This window comes from Podarcis muralis, chromosome 13 (assembly GCF_964188315.1).
Source record: "Podarcis muralis chromosome 13, rPodMur119.hap1.1, whole genome shotgun sequence".
Taxonomy (NCBI): domain Eukaryota; kingdom Metazoa; phylum Chordata; class Lepidosauria; order Squamata; family Lacertidae; genus Podarcis; species Podarcis muralis.
Genome location: NC_135667.1, coordinates 20,186,931 through 20,206,705, shown reverse-complemented (window position 1 = coordinate 20,206,705; position 19,775 = coordinate 20,186,931). Strand labels below are relative to the sequence as shown.

At 45.7% G+C, this 19,775-nt stretch overlaps 1 protein-coding gene across 5 annotated transcripts; it reads left to right on the top strand.

Moving 5' to 3' along the window:
* The first annotated feature begins 47 nt into the window (after positions 1 to 47).
* LOC114608098 (galanin peptides-like) lies at positions 48 to 13,849 on the top strand. 5 transcript variants are annotated; one of them, XR_013390376.1, is made up of 8 exons: positions 48 to 109; positions 834 to 861; positions 5,486 to 5,654; positions 7,330 to 7,413; positions 8,923 to 8,977; positions 11,591 to 11,680; positions 12,433 to 12,507; positions 12,686 to 12,723. XR_013390376.1 is itself a non-coding variant. In XM_028752027.2 (8 exons), exons 4-8 carry the CDS (start codon positions 7,330 to 7,332, stop codon positions 12,745 to 12,747), a joined length of 402 nt encoding a protein of 133 aa, XP_028607860.2. In that variant the 5' UTR covers positions 160 to 439; positions 834 to 861; positions 5,486 to 5,654; the 3' UTR covers positions 12,748 to 13,847. The 5 variants fall into 5 exon arrangements, 2 of the variants coding, with proteins under 2 accessions (XP_077773238.1, XP_028607860.2); XR_013390375.1 differs by having other exon boundaries at positions 11,588 to 11,680; XR_013390374.1 differs by having other exon boundaries at positions 11,555 to 11,680.
* The last annotated feature ends 5,926 nt before the right edge of the window (positions 13,850 to 19,775 follow it).

The following is a 19,775-nucleotide window of genomic DNA, read 5'->3' as shown; positions in this document are numbered from 1 at the left end:
TCGGAGTCGGGTGGCGCCATAGAGTCGAGGGGAATGGGTGCGGCTAGAGAAGCTGCCGGATGGGCTGGAGGACTAGGGCGGCGACGGGAGGGAAGAGCGTCCGCCGGAGGTTGGCATGGACGGGCTTGCGGGAGGCGGGGCGGGTGAGATTTAAAGGGCCAGCGCCCTCCCCCCCCTCGCTCTCTGGTTCTCTCCCTCCCCGGGGAGGCTTAATGGATTCAGGCAAATTTGACGGCTGGCGCTGCAGGTTGGCTAGGGAGTAGCCCCATGGATTTCACAGAGGCGGCGCTGTGTCGGGATAGCTGGGCGGTGGGCATGTGCAGAATCATAGAACTGTGGCGTCGGAAGGGACCCCGAGGGTCATCTAGTCCAACCCCTGCAATGCAGGAATCTTTTGGCCACTCATCCTCTAACGACTGAGTTATCCAAAGTAAAGCAGGTTAGACTTTGGAGAGTTTACCTCTGCTTATTTGGGATTGAATAGAGACCGTGGGTTCCTTTCCTGCTGCGGATCCTCATTAAAACACCCTTGTTATTTATCCTATCACTGCTCAGGGCTGCTGCAAAAGGGCCGCTTCGCTTATTTCGCAGACACTCCAGCTCCAACTGAATTGTCGTCCCTTCTCTTGCATTTCATTTCCCCTTGAGCCCGCGGCTTAACATACCCACCCTAAAAACTACGTGTCTGTATCCCTGCAACAAAGGATTGCATTTTATGCATCAGATGATGGAAGTGACTCCGAGTCCACAAATAAAGATGTATTGCCTTAGACGACAAGGAGCAGGCAAGCTGCAGACTCGGCATAACTATGTTTTGTTTTGTTTTGAACTAGAACATCAGGATCCACCAGCCAGAACAAGGTGAGGAATGATGGCATAGAGGACTCATGCACACTTTGAACCAAGTGCCAGGGTGCCCCTGGGCACATTTCAGTCCTGGAATTTGTTTTCTGACCCAGAACTGGATCACACAGTCCTTTCAAATGCAAATAGTTCCTGGTTCCCCATCCACAAGTTTTCTTCATTTCAGCGATTTATTTCGGAGAAGGGATGGGAGGAGATGTTTTGCTGCTGCTGTCATTAAACGCCTGGGAGTCAGAAATGCCTGTCGATCATCCTGAGATCTATCAGAAAATCTTGACCTACCTTCTCATCCCTGCCTCTTGCCCTGCCAGGGCTAGAGGGCAGCCAGGGCCCCCCCCAAACCAGCAGAGGGACTGTTGTTGCCCTAACAGTGCTATCATTTTGACTTGGCACAAAGTATCTAAGACGATTAGATGTAGCCTGCAGTTGCATCCAGATGACCTATTTACTGAGCGTTCATCCTGATTTGTTTGCAGAGTTTATGGAGAGGCTAGGCGACATTGGCTCTTATTGAGCATCAATTCTGATCTGTATGTGAGGACATTATGCGACGTGTCAGACAATTGTTCTCCCGTACCTTCTGATGAATTTCCTCTTCATTTTTCACAAAAAGTCTGCTCTTTTGGGGGAAGCGGGTTTGTTGTTCAAGACCTCCAAATCCACTTCGATTGGACAACCTGAATTGGTCACTGTGGGATGGAACCCCACCTTGCATATAGCAACAGTTCTGAAGTGCCCTAAGAGAACTCCCAGTTTGCATGTCCCACCTCTTCCAGGTTACAGGGGGCCAAACTGAAATCCTGGAGCCAGCACTGGCCTTGGAGATACATGAAGCCATGTGGGAGTGGGGGAGACCAGGGCTTTGGGCTATACGGCTTATCCTAGCTGCACGGCAGCTGGGAGAACAACATTGTGATCCAGTTATTAAGAGCACAGTCATCTTACTAAGAGCAGGGTGGCACAATGTGTTTGCTTTCACAGTTTGCGTGCACAAAGCCCCTACACACACACACACACACACACACACACACACCAGTGTGATGTCCATGGGTGTAGGCAGAGAGGGGCAGCTGCCCCCAATCAATAAAAATCAGTAAAACTCATGGCTAACTGAAGCTCTGCCCCCCACAAAGGCCTGCCCCCCAACAAAAATCCTGGCTATGCAATGGTGATGCCTTAGTACACATTGATGCGCTTTGATAGTGCGCATTAACAGCAAGAACGGCTTGGCGGAATCTTTCCCTCCAGCTTTGCATTTTCCAGATCTATTAGGCCACAAAGGTAACATTCTGGATGGGTGCCAGGAAACTCATTTCTAAGCTCCTTCCCGAAACATGGTTGGCAATCAACAAATGTCCCTGCGAACCCAAGAGTCCTGGATGCCACCCTGAGAATCTTGATAATCTACTTCAGTGCTCCTTTCAAACCACCAGCCCTTACAAACAAGCAGTGAAAAATGGATGTACGCAAATACGCTTTTTACATGTTACAAGAAGAGGCCTCGAGTGCCTCTTTGCATCTTTTGATGACCTATTAGCTTCCGACAAATCAGTTCTATATTGGGTACCACTCCCCTCCCAGAGCAGCCTGGAATCCTGACGTATTGCAGATGCCTCTTCATTCCCGAAAGGTCTTCAAGATCTCTAATGGGGCCATTAGGCTGAAGGGCCCCATGTGCACTTAAAGCAGGCCAGATGCAGATGAAAGTCCTTGTCCTAAAGCCCACCAGGGTACCAATTAGATTCAGAGGGTGAAAATTACAGGATGCTGTGAAAAAGAGGACTTGGTGCAGGAGTGTCATTTAATGCATTAAATTGTGCTGGAAAGAAATCTTAAGTAGCTGGGGTGGCATTTGCCTCCGATATTCCCCTGCATCAGTTTTTAGATAGGAAACTACAACAGGACACAGGAGTGCTTATTTTTGTTCAAATAATCTGTAAAGCAGCCTTCCCAATCCCCAGCCAGGTGATGCCCTCTGTATGGCTTGGAGATGATGGGATTTGTAGTCTAAAGCCTTTGGAGGACACCGGCAGCTTGGGGAAGCCAGCTTGATGCATCACATATGCCGATAACACTGTTGCTGTTGTTAAGCATATACAATGCTTCAACCAGGCTTCCCCAACATGCTGGTGTCCTCCAAAGGCTTTAGACTACAAATCCCATCAAACCCAACCATACAGAGGGCACCACCTGGTCAGGGAAGGCTACTTTACAGTATTATAACAAATACTGGCTAGGAGCAGGATCCCTGAGGTTCCTGGAGATGGAGCAAGGCTCATTTGGAAGCAGGGTTGCCCATTTTTATAATAGGCCGTGTTCCAGGCCTTTAAAAGCAGTCTGAATGTAGAAGTTCAAAGATCAGTCCACCATCTCCCCTAGCAGGAAGCTAATGTAGTGGAGAATTAAAACTTTATTTGTATGTGTCCGACTGCTGCAGAAGGCAGGGTGGCTAGGCCTATTGGGGGAGAAGAAGTTGGATGCCCTCGCTGGGAGTTCCAGCTGCTGATTTCTTTAGGGGTTCTGGAGTGAAATTTGGCCAGGAGAGCTGGAGAGTTTGGTCTGGTGCAGTAGAATCTGTCTTGAATGGACTGTTCCCATATGAGCCTGCCTGAGCCCGTTATTCAGAAGTGAGATGGGTGTGGAGGTGACAAGGGATAGTTTTGGGATCTTTTAAGAACATAAACAGAGCCTGCTGGGACATGCCATGTCTGTGGGAAGGCTGTAAGCAGGAGTGGTATTCAGGGTCACACTGCCTCTGAGGGCTTGTCCACATTTTGGTTTGCCCTGTGGTGTTTTCTTCCACTTGTTCTAGACACGGTTCTGAGAGGCCCACTGCTTTCCCCCAGAGAAGCCTCTGTGAACTGCTGAATCAACAACAACAAATCTTTATTACGGTCATAGACCAGCATTTAAAATCTAAAAAGGTATTAAAACACAAGGTGAATATAAAAATCTATAAGAATTTAAAAGAAGCTAAAAGAATCCAAAATAAGGGTCAGGAACATTGGACGGGTGTGGAAGAGCGCAAAAGGTTGTTGTTTTGTTTTTTTTAATTGCGGCAAAAGCCAGTGACACTAGACACCACAAGATCAAACAAAAAGAGATCAACAGCAACATCAAAAAAGAAAAAAAAGGATTACACAGGGGAACTTCGCAGAGTGCCGTTCAACAGAGGAGATTTACGCTTCCTGATTACTAAAGTGCAAAATTTGGCCACCTCATATGATATTGAGCTTGAGGAATCTTCCAGAAGGTATTTTCGTAGAATTTCGGGGGAGGATTCCAAATAATGTTGTAGGGGTATAAATTTTGATAAAAGCGGCAAAATAAGTTGAGCTCGTTCTTCACTATAAAATTCGCAAAATAGCAGGATGTGTGTAACAGATTCTACCTTATTAGACATACAGGGGCAGAGACGTGCATGCATTGGTACCCGCGTGAATTTGCCGTGCAGCACTGCTGAGGGCATTGTCTCAAAGCGGGCTCTAGAGAGCTCACCTCTACTACTATCCTGGAACGTTGCTGGATGGCAATCGAAAACAATGGACAAAGACGTTCTAACCTACGTATCACAGTTCAAGATCATCCTGCTCCAAGAAACCTGGATGCAAAATCCTTTTGAACTGCTGAATCGAAACAAATGCCAGTCTGCAAAAACCTGACTGACGTTTGTTCCAATCCTGTGGTAAACTGCGGGTTTCCCCTGGGAATGGGGCAGGACAAACAAAGAACCTCTCAGACTTGTGTCTAGAAAGCCCATGGCAAACCGCAGTGTGGATGAGCCCTGACAGTGGCTGTAGGATATTTTCTGTCAAAGGAGCCAACTCCTAGGGGTTGTGGGGGCTTTGGCCCCCACAATAAAATATTTGAGGCCCACAAAGTTGATGGGCATTCCCGTTCAAATGGTGTGTGCGCACTGTATCATGTGACCGATTATGTGGGGTGGGCCTTACCTGGGCCCCCTCAATATTATATTCAAGTTTGCACCCCTGTTTTCTGTGGTAGCGCCTCGTCTCTTGAACTTCCTCACCAGAACAATTCACCCTGTGCCAATGCTAGTAACATTTGGGCCTCAGCTCCAAACTTTGCTTCCCTCCACCCCAGGAATTAATGTTAGATTGACTGAAGCTCGCCCAGCAATCTCTGTTTAATTGTGATATTTTGTAGCAACTGATTTTAATGCCTCGTTTTGGAAGCCGACCTTACAGCACAAGGTGGGGTGAACGTGTTTTAAATAAAATCCAGTAATAATGAACACACACCAACCCTCCAGAGTGGGCCTCCTTGGAGCTAGATCTCCAGATTTCTCTCAAAGATGTGATTGTTTGGAAAAGCACTGCAGGGTGAATAATGTACACAGGTGAAGTGGCTGCAAGGAGGGCAGCGAGATTAGAGAAGAGGCAGCAGGGCACAGAGTTCTCTGGCCTCAAAAACAGGAAGGCCTCTTGGCAGGTGCCTACTTCTTGCATGGTTGACCACCCTCCTCCAATTCATTTTGAGGAGTCAATTAGCTCTAATTACCCCCCCACCCCAATGTTCCATCAATTTTCTGACAAAGGATGTGAATAAATTGCGCATTAAAAGAGATTAGTACATCTCTCTCTCTCTGTTCCCCATTCAGCTGGGTTTCTGGGGGCCATTACGGTCAATTACACATACGTTCCCGCCGCCCTGTGTCTTTTGTCTGTGGAGTAATGACGCAACCCGACCTGTGCCTTCCCCCTCTATAAATCCTGGGTCCCCTACTTCGTGGGGAATCAGACATCCAGCGGCTCCTGACAGGTTTCAAGGTATGAATTCCTTAAAATCTATGATGGAGGTTTGGGATTTAAGGGTGTTGGTTTGGGGGTGTGGGCTGACAGACCGTTAAGAGAGTTTAAATGGAGCAAGCTTGTTTTCTGCTACTTCAAGAGGGTGGGACTCAGACAGATAGATTCAATTATAAGAAAGGAGATTCCGACTGAACCTTCCTGACAGTAAGAGCGTTTCGATAGTGGGACAGTCTCCCTCAGAAGGTGGTGGACTCTCCTTCCTTGGAGGTTATTAAGCAGAGGTTGGATGGCCATCTGTCAGGGATGCTTTAGTTTAGATTCCTGTATTGCAGGGCTAGATGACCCAACTCTCCAGTTCCATGAAATGGGGCACAGCAGGGGTGTCACTGTTTTTTGCTCCAACGGGGTAGGCAGAAATTCAACAGGTTCCTTTTTTGTGGCCTAAAGCAGTGATAGAAATGTCTCCACCTGTTGAATGTATGGCTGTTGTGCAGGTGCCAAGAGGAACAGGAGCCCTGTCAGGGAAGATATGGCACGCATGTACCACATTCCATGTGCCTGCATCTTAAAAGCATCTTGAAGTCATCTCTGTTTGAGAGGGTTGGGGGTTTTTAGGGGCTAGAGGTCATGATGCGGCTGGGCTTTGAGCTGAGGCCTGCAGCTCAGTTATCTTTTGGGCAGGTACCATCCAGCACTGTGCCAGAGCGCATGCAGACCGTGGGGCGCTGCCTTATTCTGAGACCAGCCTCTTTGGGCCTCTAGCTTAGTGCAAATACTCTGACTTGCATCTCACCCTTCAAATGGCCATGCTTGTGAAGGGATCGAATCTTGGAACATTGCATACAAAGCATCCCCTCTGGCAATGGCTATTGGCAGTCTTGCTATGTGGATTTTCTGAGAGCATCATCCAGTGGGTGGGGTTGGAAAGAAGATGAGGAGTGTGTGTTTGTGTAAGCAGACAGTGCTCTTTTTCAAAGGCTTGAAATTACACTCACGGTGCCCTTGGTGCGCACTTGTATCCCGTCACAGACCATAGCCGCTATGTAATTAGAGACTATGGTCTGTGGTCAAACAGGTTTTGAAGACTTCTTAGTGCTTAAAAAACTCCATGCAAAACTGGCAACAGGCAGACAAAAATTGTATACACATCACCAAGGGAACCAATATTACCAGTATATATTTATCGTGCCTCTTGGGGAGCTCTCAAGAAATAATGTCTATCATAATCCTGGTATTCTGGGTGGCTCTGTGGTCTAAACCACTGAGCCTCTTGGGGTTGCCGATCAGAAGGTTGGCGGTTCCAATATCCAGAATGGGGTGAGCTGCTGTTGCTCTGTCCCAGGTCCTGCCAACCTAGCAGTTTGAAAGCACGCCAGTGCAAGTAGATAAATAGGTACTGCTGCTGCGGGAAGGTAAACGGCATTTCCATGCACTTTGGTTTCTGTCACGGTGTCCCATTGCACCAGAAGCGGTTTAGTCATGTTGGCCACATGACCTGGAAAGCTGTCTGTGGATAAAGGCCGGCTCCCTCTGCCTGAAAGCGAGATGAGCACCACAACCCCATAGTCGCCTTTGGCTGGACTTAACCGTCCAGGCGTCCTTTACTTATTCTGGATTGGGAATGTGATTTAGTGGGGGAAACAGAGTCAGACTGGAAACCAGAATGCTTCCTTGATTTCTTTCTTCCCCACAGATGATGTGGAGCTCTCAATCTGTGCTCTGTGCATCTTTGCTCCTCTGCGGGCTACTTGGGGAATGCTGTGGAACCGTTCTGGTGGTGAGTTACACTGCCCCCCCCCACCCCACCCCATCAACCCTACTTGATAGAGAGCTGTCACTGGCCTCCCTCCGTCCCTCCTGATCGCCTGCATGGGCTGGGCTGGTCCTCACATGCAGCAGAAATGAAGTGGCAAGATGGAACTGCATCAGTTCAGACTGTTGCAGGTGGCGCAGTTTGTTTGTTTTTAATGTATATAGGCTTAATTTCAAAATAGGCTTCTAAGCAACTTACTAAGCAGGTTCTGCAGACATATCAGGCATTTAAAGCACCCCCCCCCCCAAATCTTGGGAATTGTAGTTTGTGAATGGTGTTGTGAACTGTCGTTCTGCAAGGGGTAAACCACAGTTCCCAGAATTCTTGGTGGGGTGGGAGGAAAATGTATGGTCCATATAAAACCCCAGTTTTGATTACTCCAACACTTTAAAAGCAAACGAAAAATCCTTGCAGATACAAAGTAAATACTGTACCATATATCAGGGATAAAGATTCTACCCCAACTATTTCCCAGCTATTCTGTGTGTGAGAGAGAAAATGAGACACACACACAGAGAGAGAGTGTGTAGAAACCTCTGACTTTTGTGTGGTTGAAGTTTAGGTCACATCTGCGCATGGGCGTAGCCGGGGGGGGGGAGGGGCAGTTGCCCCCCTGAATCAATAAAAATCAATTAAGGTACATAGCAAACTGATGTTCTGCTCCCCGCAACAAAAATCCTGGCTATGCCCATGCATCTGCACCATATATTTAAAGCACCATTAAATTATGTGAATGGTCTTGGCTTCCCCTAGAAAATCTTGGGAGCTGTAGTGCTCAGAGTTGTTAGGGAACCCTTTCCCCCTCTCACAGAGCTACAGTTCCCAGAGTTCTTCAGAAAGAGGGATTGACTGTTAAACCACTCTGCCAACTGCAGTTCTGTGAGGGGAAGAGGGATCGCCTTACACTTTCAGCACCCTGAATAAATGACCATTCCCCAGATTCTATAGTGGAGGCCATGGCCCATTAAAATGGCATAATCGTGCTTTAAAAGTAAGGTGCAAATGTGGCCCTATCGTGCAAGGGTGACAGTTACATCCTTTGCTCCGCCCAGTTTGGTCTCTAACCCCACCCACCTTTGTCTCTGGCCCTGCCCATCTCTAGCCCCACCCACTTTTGTCTATGGTGTAAGCCACTATAGTGGTACCTCGGTTTACGAACTTAATCCGTTCTGGAAGTCCATTCTTAAACTGCAACCGTTCTTAAACCGAGGTGTGCTTTCCCTAATGAGGCCTTCCACCGTTCAGCTTCCGTTCTTAGACAGAGGTAAAATTCGCAAACCGGGACAGTACTTCTGGTTTTGTGGAGTTTGTAAACCGAATAGTTCATAAACAGGGCTGTTCTTAAACCGAGGTACAACTGTACTGGCATGTATCCCTCCATCCACAGAAGGTTTCTCCATAGCAAATGTCACCCTCTGACTCACTGTTGGCAGGCTTAGTTTCAGGGGACTTTTCCTCTTGTTGCATGTGCAGCCCAAGGACAAACGCGGCTGGACCCTGAACAGCGCTGGATACCTCTTGGGACATCGTAAGTCAAGTCAGGATTTGCTTGGCATGAGAAAGATACGGCCACAGACCCTCCAAGTGTCCCTGTCTTCCAGGGACGTCCCTGATTTAGAGAAGCTGTCCCAGTTTCGGATTTGATCCTGGAATGTCCCGCTTTTCCTTAGAATGTCCCTATTTTCATTGGAGAAATGTTGGAGGGTCTGGAGTTATCCGATCCCCAAGCCGTCTGAAGGCAATCCTGTATAGGGAAAAATTTTAAAATGTTTAATGATGTTATTATATAAGTCGGAAGCTGCCCAGAGTGGTTGGGGCAACCGAGTAGGATGTGTGGGGTATGAAATTATCATTATGGAATGGGACGTCCCTATTTTCATCGGAGAAATTTTGGAGGGTATGTGGCCAAAGGGCAAGGAGAAGAATGAAATGATATTGGAAGCTGAAGTTACCTTTCCCTGGGGGTTAAATCCCATTGAACTCCATGGTACCTCCTTCTGAGTCGAAGTGCCTAAGATTGCACTATAAGGTATCTGCCACCGTGTGTGGAAGCAGGTCCGGGAGTTGTCATTGTGTGTGTGTGTGTGTGTAGTAATTTTATGTTGTGAACTGCCCTGAGATCCTCTGCTATAGGGCAGTATACAAATTTAATAAATAAATAGTTAATAATAATGAAGAACAAAATAAGAGGCCTGCTGGATCAGGCCAATAGCCCATCTAATCCAGCATCCCATTCTCACAGTGGCCAACCAGGGAAGCCCGTAAGCAGGACCTGAGTGCGAGAGCAGCTCCCCCCACTTATGATTCCCAGCATCTGATGCTCAGAGGATGCTTGCCGCCTCTGACTGTGACAGCCAAGCAGAAGGCCTGTGAGAGCCACCATTGCTTGCGGAATACGCCCCCTTTTCGTCCATGCCTCTGTCCTCTCTACTCAAATAAACCTTTGCTGGTTTATTTCCCCGGTGCTTCAGAAAACCTGCAAATCCTGTTGGACTAGAGATGGCATAACGATGCCTTTAGCATAACCACTTCAGCTCTCAGAGAAATATTTCTGTTGTTAGGGAAGCCATCTTCCAGGCCTGGCATGAGTGTGCAGCACCCATGGGCAGCTGCTGGAATGCCAGCGCAGATGCCTCTCCTGGGAAGGGCAGTAGCTCAGAGGGAGAGCATCTGCTTGGGATGCAGAATGTCCCGGGTTCGATCCCCAACATCTCCAAGTAAGGCAGGGAGAGACTGAAACTCTGAAGAGCTGCTGTCAGCCGCTTCAGGCAGCACTGAGGCAGATGGGCCAATGGTCTGGTTTTGTAGGAGTGTGGGGAGGAATAAGTTGGGTTTTTAATGCAAAGCTGCTTATTTCACACTTTCTGAATTACTGTATTTTTTTCTCTATAAGACTCAGCCTTTCCCTCCTAAAAAGTAAGGGGAAATGTGTGTGCATCTTACGGAGCGAATGCAGGCTGCGCAGCTATCCCAGAAGCCAGAACAGCAAGAGGGATCGCTGCTTTCGCTGTGCAGCGATCCCTGTTGCTGTTCTGGCTTCTGAGATTCAGAATTTTTTTTTCTTGTTTTCCTCCTCCAAAAACTAGGTGCATCTTATGGTCTGGTGCGTCTTATAGAGCGAAAAATACGGTAATCTTTGAACCGAAACACAGCTATTTCTCGAAATACGCACTTCTCCAAATTGCAGGATGCGTCTCTCCAACCCAAGCATACGTGTATTGTTATTATGGGATTTGAAAGTGTGCCTAAAAATGCGTGTGTCGGTAAAAACGAATGTATAAAAGGCATGATGTCTTGCAGAAATGTGTATATCGGGCAAATTTGCATATTAAAAATGTGCCTTTGAGGCGATACTTGCACCGATATGCTGGCAACTTTCCATGGGGCTCAAAAGAAATTGAGAACAGGCAAAATGAATGAATGAATGAATGTGTAGAACTGAGAAAAATGAGAAACTGAGAGAAGTCAAAATCATGGACAGCTTTGTCCATTCCTACTGACTAGCTCTAAGGCAACTTCCTTAGGGGGAAGAGTGCTGCTGCAGCCATCTCCTGCCTGAAGCATCTGTCTGGCCGCTGTGAGAACAGAAAGCAGAACTAGAAAGGCCCTTGGTCTGATCCAGCCAGTCCTCTTCTTAGGCAGCTGCCCAACGGGTCATTCCATATCAAATCAACGCAAAAAACAAGGGTTTTGTCACCCACCGTCTTGGATTTTGATGAAACTTGGTGTACACCCTTGCAATAAGTCTTTGGAGGAAAACAAGGAGGGAGGGAAAATACTTCCGATCCGTCATCCTTATCATCATAAATTCAATCTCCTCACTCTTTAAATTAGTTTTCTGTAGTGTAATCCAGACAGGCAGGCGTGCAAGTTAAGTCTGCACAAGTTGCTAGTCCTCAGAGATTGCTACTGCTCCGCATAACCTCCCGGATCCATGTTAGTTCGTTTATAGCCCGTTGATGGCATAAGAGGAAAGAACAAGTTATATTCCAATGTATGAAAACGTCCTGCCTGGTAGCTAAGGGGTGGTTCTTATGTGCCACTAGCCAAAAGGCTGTTCACAAACCTGATGTAATCTGTATTTTTCCTCCTATGTAACCTGCAGCACTTCTCCCCTTGCACTCTCCTCTCCCCAAAGCAGATGCTCACCAGACACTGTCCAACAAAGGGAGCCTGGCGCATAAGCGAGATGCTATGGAGGACTTGTATTCCGTAGGGCAGGATTCCTTGGGTGAGCACCCTTTCACTGAATTCTCTGCCCTTTTCCCTGAGGCCAGCCAGAAAATATTGAGAAGCAAAGCAGCTAGTAAGCCTGATCTTTATTAAACTGTTGCAACAGGGTCCCCCACTCAACCCACGTAGGGAGGGAGGAGAGGAACCCCGAACAATGGTGTGCAAGCCCTTATATAGACTTTTGAAATTGCCCACCCTGTAGTTTGAGGACCCCCCTCCTCCACATCATACATACCGGTACATTACTGAAGGGCGTGGACTCCAGCAGAAATCCTGTCTGGCAGGATACTGATAATGGTCACTGATTGTTTTACCTTCGCAGCCTGGCCGTTCCTTTTGAGATGCTAAATACTTAGTTCCTGAATTCAGGTCACAGGCTCACCCTATTCATAACACAAATATGTCCTTAAGACAGGATTTGTGAGCAAAGAGACAGTGGGGAGAATATTTGAGGTTGCTGGAAGAGTCAAAATGGCTTCAGGATGGGTTCTCCTGTACTATTTCAGGCACGTGGTTTATATTAAGGTTACCAGACATCCCCGTTTTCTGGGGACAGTCTTCAGATTTACAAATCAGTCCCTATACAAAATCCATTGAAGTTGAAAAGTGTCCCTGGATTCATTGAAAAGTATCTGGTAACCTTAGTTTATATACTTATGTATGTATTTGCCTTGTAAATTTATGAACATTTATTTTTCATATATAAGACCTTAGAATTCCTATAACACTTGCCTGTCACCTGTCTTTCAGCACATGCTCTGCGCTCCTTAGATGATGGCACCTTTCAAACGCTGATGGATTTTCTAACCTACCTGAACCCCCAAGGTACGGACAGATGCTGGATTCTCTGGGAGAAGAGGGGCATTTTTTTTAGGGAGTTGGGAAACCTGGTTCTGAATCTTCTCTGTTTTGGAACAAGGAATGCTGGGAGCTCTGTGTGGAGCAGGGCAGGATAGGGCTGGAAACCTGGAAAATCAAATCTCTTCTCTCTTGTCTTTTACAGATCAAAGAGCTGTTTCACGCCTGCCCCTCTTGCTGTCGGAGGAAGAGTCCTTGCGGCAGTAGCGGCCTGGCCTCCAGCCTGCACCCTTCGGATTTGCTTGCTGCTGCCACCACCCCTCAGACCCCTCCCCATCCCACACACATACAAGATTCTGCTATATTCCTGACACAAAGCCACCTTAATACAATCTGGTGCCCCAAACAGCTGTGCCCGTTGCACAGCCATTTGAGAGCTCAGCCCCCCCCTTTTGAGAGAATACCCCTCCCTTTGACTAATCTGCCCCAGAGATATAGGCTATAAACACACCATACAGTTAAAGCACATGACTTCTCCCAAAGAATTCTGGGAACTGTAGTTTACCCACCACACAGTCAACATTCTCAGCATCTGCTTCTCAGCAGTGGCGCCCTCCCTGTGGGACGCCCTCCCATCAGATGTCAAGGAGATAAAGAACTACACAACTTTTAGAAGACATCCAAAGGCAGCCCTGTATTGGGAAGATTTTAACGTTTGACATTTTATTATTTTTTATATATTGCTGGAAGCTGCCCAGATGGGTGGGGAATAACCACAACAGCAGCAGCAGCAGCAGCAGCAGCAACAACAACAATTATTATATTCAACAAACTACAGTTCCCAGGATTCTTTGGGTGGGGCAAGTCACATGCTTCCAATGTGCTTTAAATATATGGTGTGTGCAGAGCTATACACTCAAATTAGCTCAGCCTCCCCCATCAGCACTACACCTTTACGAACTCCTTTCTAGAGACACACACGTATATCCACGCACAATCCTGTATGCATCATTTGTAATGTGTGAGTTTGTATAGGAAGAAATGTTGGAGTGTAGATGAACACATGCCCACGTGTGCTCCTTTGGCACCTGCCCAGTGTCGCACCCTTGCCATGCTCGTGAACCTTAGTAGGAATAGCCATAGCTCAGTGGTAGAAGACACGCTCTGCATGGAGAACACACAAATTTAACCTTCTTTTCTAAGCCTAATTGTTGTTGGGTAGCATACAGTGGACGAGAAAACTAGAGATGGGGAGAAAGAGAGAGCTCTGTTTGCTGTTGTGATCAGTTGAATTCTATATCTATATCTTATCTATATCTATATCTATATCTATATCTATATCTATATCTATATCTATATCTATATCTATATCATCTATATCTATCATCTATATCTATATATCTATATATAGATATAGATATATCTATATCTCTATATCTATATCTATATCTATATCTCTATATCTATATCTATATCTATATCTATATCTATATCTATATCTATATCTATATCTATATCTATATCTATATCTATATCATCTATATGGGGCTCCTGCACCTTTGTGTAGAAGCTCCCTCTTCTGAAATCCCCTCTGCTACACATAACACTTAAAGGGGCAGGAGCCCTGTCCTCTTTTTCACATCAGCACCGTACTGCTATCTTTCACCCCAACCAACTTCCCTATCCCTGGAACGGAGCCCCTGATATTTTTTAGTCTTTCAATGTTATTTTGTTTAAACCCCCCCCCCCCCAGCACTGCAGTAGATGAAACAAACTGTGCACACCTCCTTTCTACCCCTAGCTGTCCCCTCATCCCTGCTGCTACATTTTCACTCTGAACAAACTTATTCACCCTGCTTTGAGAATGGAGAGAACAGAATGTGGGGCTGTGGTTATGGACAGGAGACCCGGGAACAGGGGAGAAGAAGCCCTGTAAATGAACTGATTGAATAAACATTTCTCTTCTGAATTTGCTGGCCTCTCTAGCGTTGATGTCTTTGATCAGCACAGGTCCAAGGGAGACGGGGCTCAGAATTTACAGAGGGAGGTGCTAGCAGGCTATTTTGGGGGTGGGGGATTCAATCACAGCCCAGTCACAACTTAAGCCAATTTGGGGAAATAGGAGCTATTAACAAACACAGGATCTGCACAGGAGTGTCAGACCTAATGATCTCCATCAGGTCTTGCCCCCGTGAAGTAGAGACTGCTGGCTCACTCCTGCCAGAACAGGATTTTCGTTACTGGGCCTTTAACAGCAGCCTGACATGCTAAACTAGAGGGAAGGAGATGAGCTCTGCGGTCAGGACACCTGCTCTGCATGCAGAAGGGCCCAGCGCTCATTCCTAGGACTTCTAGGCAGGGCTGGGAGAGATCCCTACCTGAAACCTGGAGAGCCAATGCCAGCCAGCCAGTGCTGGGCTAAATGAACCAGCGGTCTGACTTGGCATAGCACAGCTTTCTCTATCCCTAAAAAAAGAACGGAGGCGATGCTTTTCGCGGTAAGGAACGAAACAGGATCCCCTGCTAATGTGCCGCAGATCGAATGGCTGCAAAGGGGGCAGCTGCAGTTGTGGGTTCGTGAGAAGGCTAAGAGCTCGGATAGATCTGACCAAAGGTTTATCTAGTCTGGCAGTCTGTCTTGTGTGTATCAACAAACCAGGTGCCCACAAGCAAAACCCAGAGGAAATAGTCCTACCTTGCTGTTCTTCCACAGGTTCTGAGCAGCTTATTGCTTCTGAGTCTGTCTGTGTTGGGTTGGGTACTGCCATTTCTTAATCTTTTAACAACCCATAATGCAGGAAGCCGTTTAGATGGGCTCCACAGCCACCATTCCTGCCCTTTTGTGATGCTGGCGGCTGGAGCTGCTGGTCTGCAGCGTGCCAGAGAGCACAATTTTGCCCTTCATGCTACTTTTGTTCTCAGCGCTTCATATCATAGCTAGCTGAAACCGGGGGGGGGGGGGTGTGTGTGTGGTGTCATTAGGTGATTTGGCACAAGGGGTTGCCAGTAAACTAATGCCCAGCTCTGTCCCCTGAAACATCTAAACGGGTACCTGAATGCAGTCTAGTTAACTGGAGCTGAAGACAATGTACATGGTTCCTCTTTGTTACGGCAAAATCTGGGTGCGAGGCTGCTCTGCCACCCAGCTCATCGGACTAAGTCCGTGGGTCCCTGCGGAAGAAAATGAGCTCAGCCGGACGCAGGAGCAAACTGTAGAAGATCCAAGTTTATTGCGCAACAGGTTCAAGGCGAGATTGAACCCCGAGAATGGGGCGACATAGACTTTTAAAAGTTCCCTCCAAGTCCCAGAATACAGTGCACGAAACGTCATGAATACATTTTGGGAAGGTTGGGTTTCATGGATTACATCATGAATATATTACACACGTCATGAATATGTTTACAGAGAGGTGGGGTTACACTGATTAACATTTAAGACAAGGGAGGGGGGAATGTGCAGAGTGAGGGATATACATAAATAAACATTTCTTGAGTACCGGTGGTGGCAGGACAATGGGACAGTGATATGCATCGTCTGCCACCTGGTATTGCCCGGAGGAAGGGTTAGGCAGGAGGATCTGACAGGATTAAGAAGTTCCTGTGTACGTGACTTGTCGTCTTGAAGATTATGGAGGTAGGGGTAGCAACATGGAGTCCAGAGGCAACTGAGTTGAATGTCACCAGGATGGAGAAAATCGGAGTTGTGGTTGATTTTATATCAATTTCTAAAGGTTTCAATGCTTTCCAGACTCACGTTAGGAATAGGGCGAGAGAAAGGCATAGGAAAGATGGGGCTTATTCCGCCCGCGTGAAGACAGGAAAGAGAGCCTTTTATTTACAAGGCAGGGGTACAGTGTGGTGCCTATGCAATGGTGCGGGGGCTGAGGGTTCGAGGCCGGCTGGGCACTGCAGGGGCCATCGCCTCGGACCCCTTCAGGGAGCGGTAGGGAAGGATGGGTACCCCCCCCCCCTGTTCCTTCCGTATCAGTCCCCCATTCGGAGATAGATTTGCATTAAAGTTCTGCAAGAACTTGCAAATCTTTTCTCCGCACCCTAAATCTCGGTGAATGTAGGGGTGCCCTGTGAGTGGGAATAGTGGGCAGCAAAAGAGGGAACAACACGGACGAATAAAATTACTTGTGGCACCCTAGCTCTTTCAAACACTTCCAATAGTGGTGTATGCTTTACATTTAGCAGGAAGGTCCACTACTGACTGAAAAAAAATGCAGTTTGCTTTTTAGCCCCACCGTTTTTGTGTTTTCAGGTGCCAAGCTAGCTCTTCTGTGGTCTCACACCGGCATAGTGGTACAGTAACACATCCTGCTGAATCCCCTCAGGGCTTTCATTTAACCATGTCGCCTGGCAACCACCATAGCTGACCAGGCTTGGACACATCATGAGAGATATGTCTTCGCCTTGGTCTTTCTATAGGGTTTTCATTATTGCAGGCTCTGGTCCCACACTCATGGAAAGTTGTCCACTTACTCTTAAAGGACCAAAAGCTAGTTGCAGCCTGGATACACGTGCCCAATTCCGGTAGAGTCCAATTTGAATTTATCTTGCCCCATGGTTCTCAACTTTTCAAAACCAATATGTTAAAACCAAAGCCATTCCTAAGGGGGCATTTGTCCAAATGAGTCAATTTAACTCTATAAGGGACCATTCTTGCTACATCAAGGCATATACAATTTTCTTGTTACCAATAATAATATTACGTATGGTAGTCGTGTCCTCAAATAAATAAATAAAATTTTGACATGATCTACACCCAATTTCATCTGGCATCCTAATCAAAACATCTCAAATAATAATAAGGAGTGTTGCTTCAAATCTATCTGATAAAATATGGTTCCGATAATAATACTTGGTTGTGGTAGATTAATTTCGCAGCTATAGATGAAAACCAAGATTAATAAGTAAATAAATGCAGAACAATTGCTACTTGAAGACAGTACTGAATCTGCAAGAGATGCAGGGAAATCATAGAAAAGATTTGAAATAGTTTTCTGGAACAGAAAGAAAGAAATAGTAAAATCTGGGAACTTCATATATAGAAAAACATTGAATGCATAAATAAATGGGTAGGGAAGGTTGGCACTCTTCAGAGTGCCAGGTGGGACAAGGAAATATGATCATCAGTTGACTTGATCTAAGTATAGTCTGCTCTATTGGAAAGCATTGTAATATATGGGAAAGCATTGTAATATATGGGAGTCCTCCATGAAGACTTGGGGTGTAAGCCATATCCTTCTGCTGTTCATAGTTATGTATGTTACATTACACAGAAATTTTTCTTTTGTGGAGATAACACATAATCAGACACACTTCAACATCCCTACATAATAACACATAATACACAAAACCAACTAATTAAATATCATTTGCATATTGACATAATTGTGATCTTTTACGCATGTATCTTTTGAATCCCTGGAGCACCGAGGCTTGAGGTTCAAGTGAAAAAATGTCCTCGCTATTCAACTCTTCCCCGTCAGTCTACATCCTTTGAAAGAGATAGCTGTGGGCACTCTGGCGTCTGTTGTGCAGGTCTTGTGATCGCGAAGAACCGAGTTGAGGGAGGGGTTGTTGCCGCTTTTCATCATTGCACATCTGTATAAGTGATATCCTGTAAGGGGGCAGGGTTTTGGGGACTTAAAACACGGTTAGTCTAGAAAGAGAACTGTAAAAATACAAAGGTAAAAAAAAAGGGAAGAAAAAAAAATTAGATTACCAGTCAGATGAAACCAGACTTGACACAAAGACATCAGACTTAGAAAAGAATTATTATTAAGTAATACAAAGATATTATCAAAACCACACGGATTACTACTGGACTGAAAAAATTGGGAAAACAATGGGGGGAAACTTAATTTAAAATTGTGCAAGTACCTTGCACTAGCCAAAATGATAGAATTAATAAGAAATGCTCAGGCAAAAGGTAAACAAATACCATTCCACAAACAATGTTTGGTTGTGCTTCGATTAACTTCATAGACATCATGGAAAAACGGATTAAATAAATGGAAAACAGATTATTTGTAATTTTAAAAGTGTCAAAGCCACAAAGAGATTCAGGCTTGTTTCACGGAATAGAAAGAAAGTCGCTGTGGGAGGAAAAAAGGGGACAAACACTTTGTTATCGGGGTTCACATATCCTGTTAAAAGGAAAAATTATTTCATGTGAGAAGCCTGTCAGGAAATGCTGTTCCTAAAATGCAGACAAACAAAGTCTGTGATTTTAATCCCATTGAGGGGTGGAATTCTTTGATATTTACCTGTGAAAAGAATTTGGCATGTTAAGATTTCAAACTTGGGACACATTAAGGGTGATTTCTCTCAATGGTTCCAAGTTTTACATAAAAAAAAACCTCCTCCCCCCCCCACAGTTCCCCCTCCTTCCTCTCTCTCTCTCTCTCTCATTTCTTTTCCTATCCCTTTTTTTTTTTTGCTGATCTAGTCTCTGTGCATGTGTGGAGTTCATGTCTCAGCAAACCTTTTATACTATTGAAATGTTGCATCTTTTGGCAAAATTACCATTTGAATAAAGGAAATGAAGGGTAAGGAGTAGATTTAAAAAATAGGGTTAGATTTTAAAGCAAAAAAGAGAAACTCAGCAATTCAAGTATTCACCAAAGCTAGCAATTTCAGCCCAAGCAAAGGGACTGCTTCCTTTATGTACAGGAAAGGGCTATCATTATTGGTCATGTTATCTGGTCATTCGCGGAACAATCAACCGCTCTCTTATTTATGAGTAAAAATGGCCAGTCAGAATTCATAGGATTTTAAACATTCTCAGTCAGTTCAGCCTTACCATTCGCAGACAAATTTTTCTCCTGCCCTTTATTTACAGGATTGGTCAAGGCTAATTCTACTTGATTATTCATTTGTATGTGCTTAAACTTTGAGTGGACTTTTAAGTCTGATTTTTGTAAATAATAGACAAAACGATAAACACTGTAATCACTTAAATGCCTGATATCACCAGTTCTGCTTCAAACATCATGGCTTCACCTCACACCTTTTAAAAAAACAAAGAGCAAATCTGGGCTGAATTTCAACTCATCAGCCACAAATTGGGAAAGTTGAAAGGGACCTGGGGTCATCTAGTCCAACCCTAAAATACAGGGTTCATAGCAAGATTTGTACTACCAGAAACACACACATACTTATGTACACAGACACAACTGGGGAAGAGATCACAAGCCATGCGCCTATCACAAACCATGCGCCTATCATGTACTAAGGAAGAGGAAAATAAAAGTACCCAACTAGTTTGAGTGAGAGTTTACTTCCTT

Excerpts from the sequence above, each read along its gene's own strand:
- LOC114608098 (XM_077917112.1), top strand. The coding sequence starts at position 60 with ATGGGCTGGAGGACTAGGGCGGCGACGGGAGGGAAGAGCGTCCGCCGG. Across the intron at positions 110-833 it reads GGGAAGAGCGTCCGCCGGAG|AACATCAGGATCCACCAGCC; the intron begins GTTGGCATGGAC and ends GTTTTGAACTAG. Across the intron at positions 8,978-11,554 it reads TGGATACCTCTTGGGACATC|CACTTCTCCCCTTGCACTCT; the intron begins GTAAGTCAAGTC and ends TGTAACCTGCAG.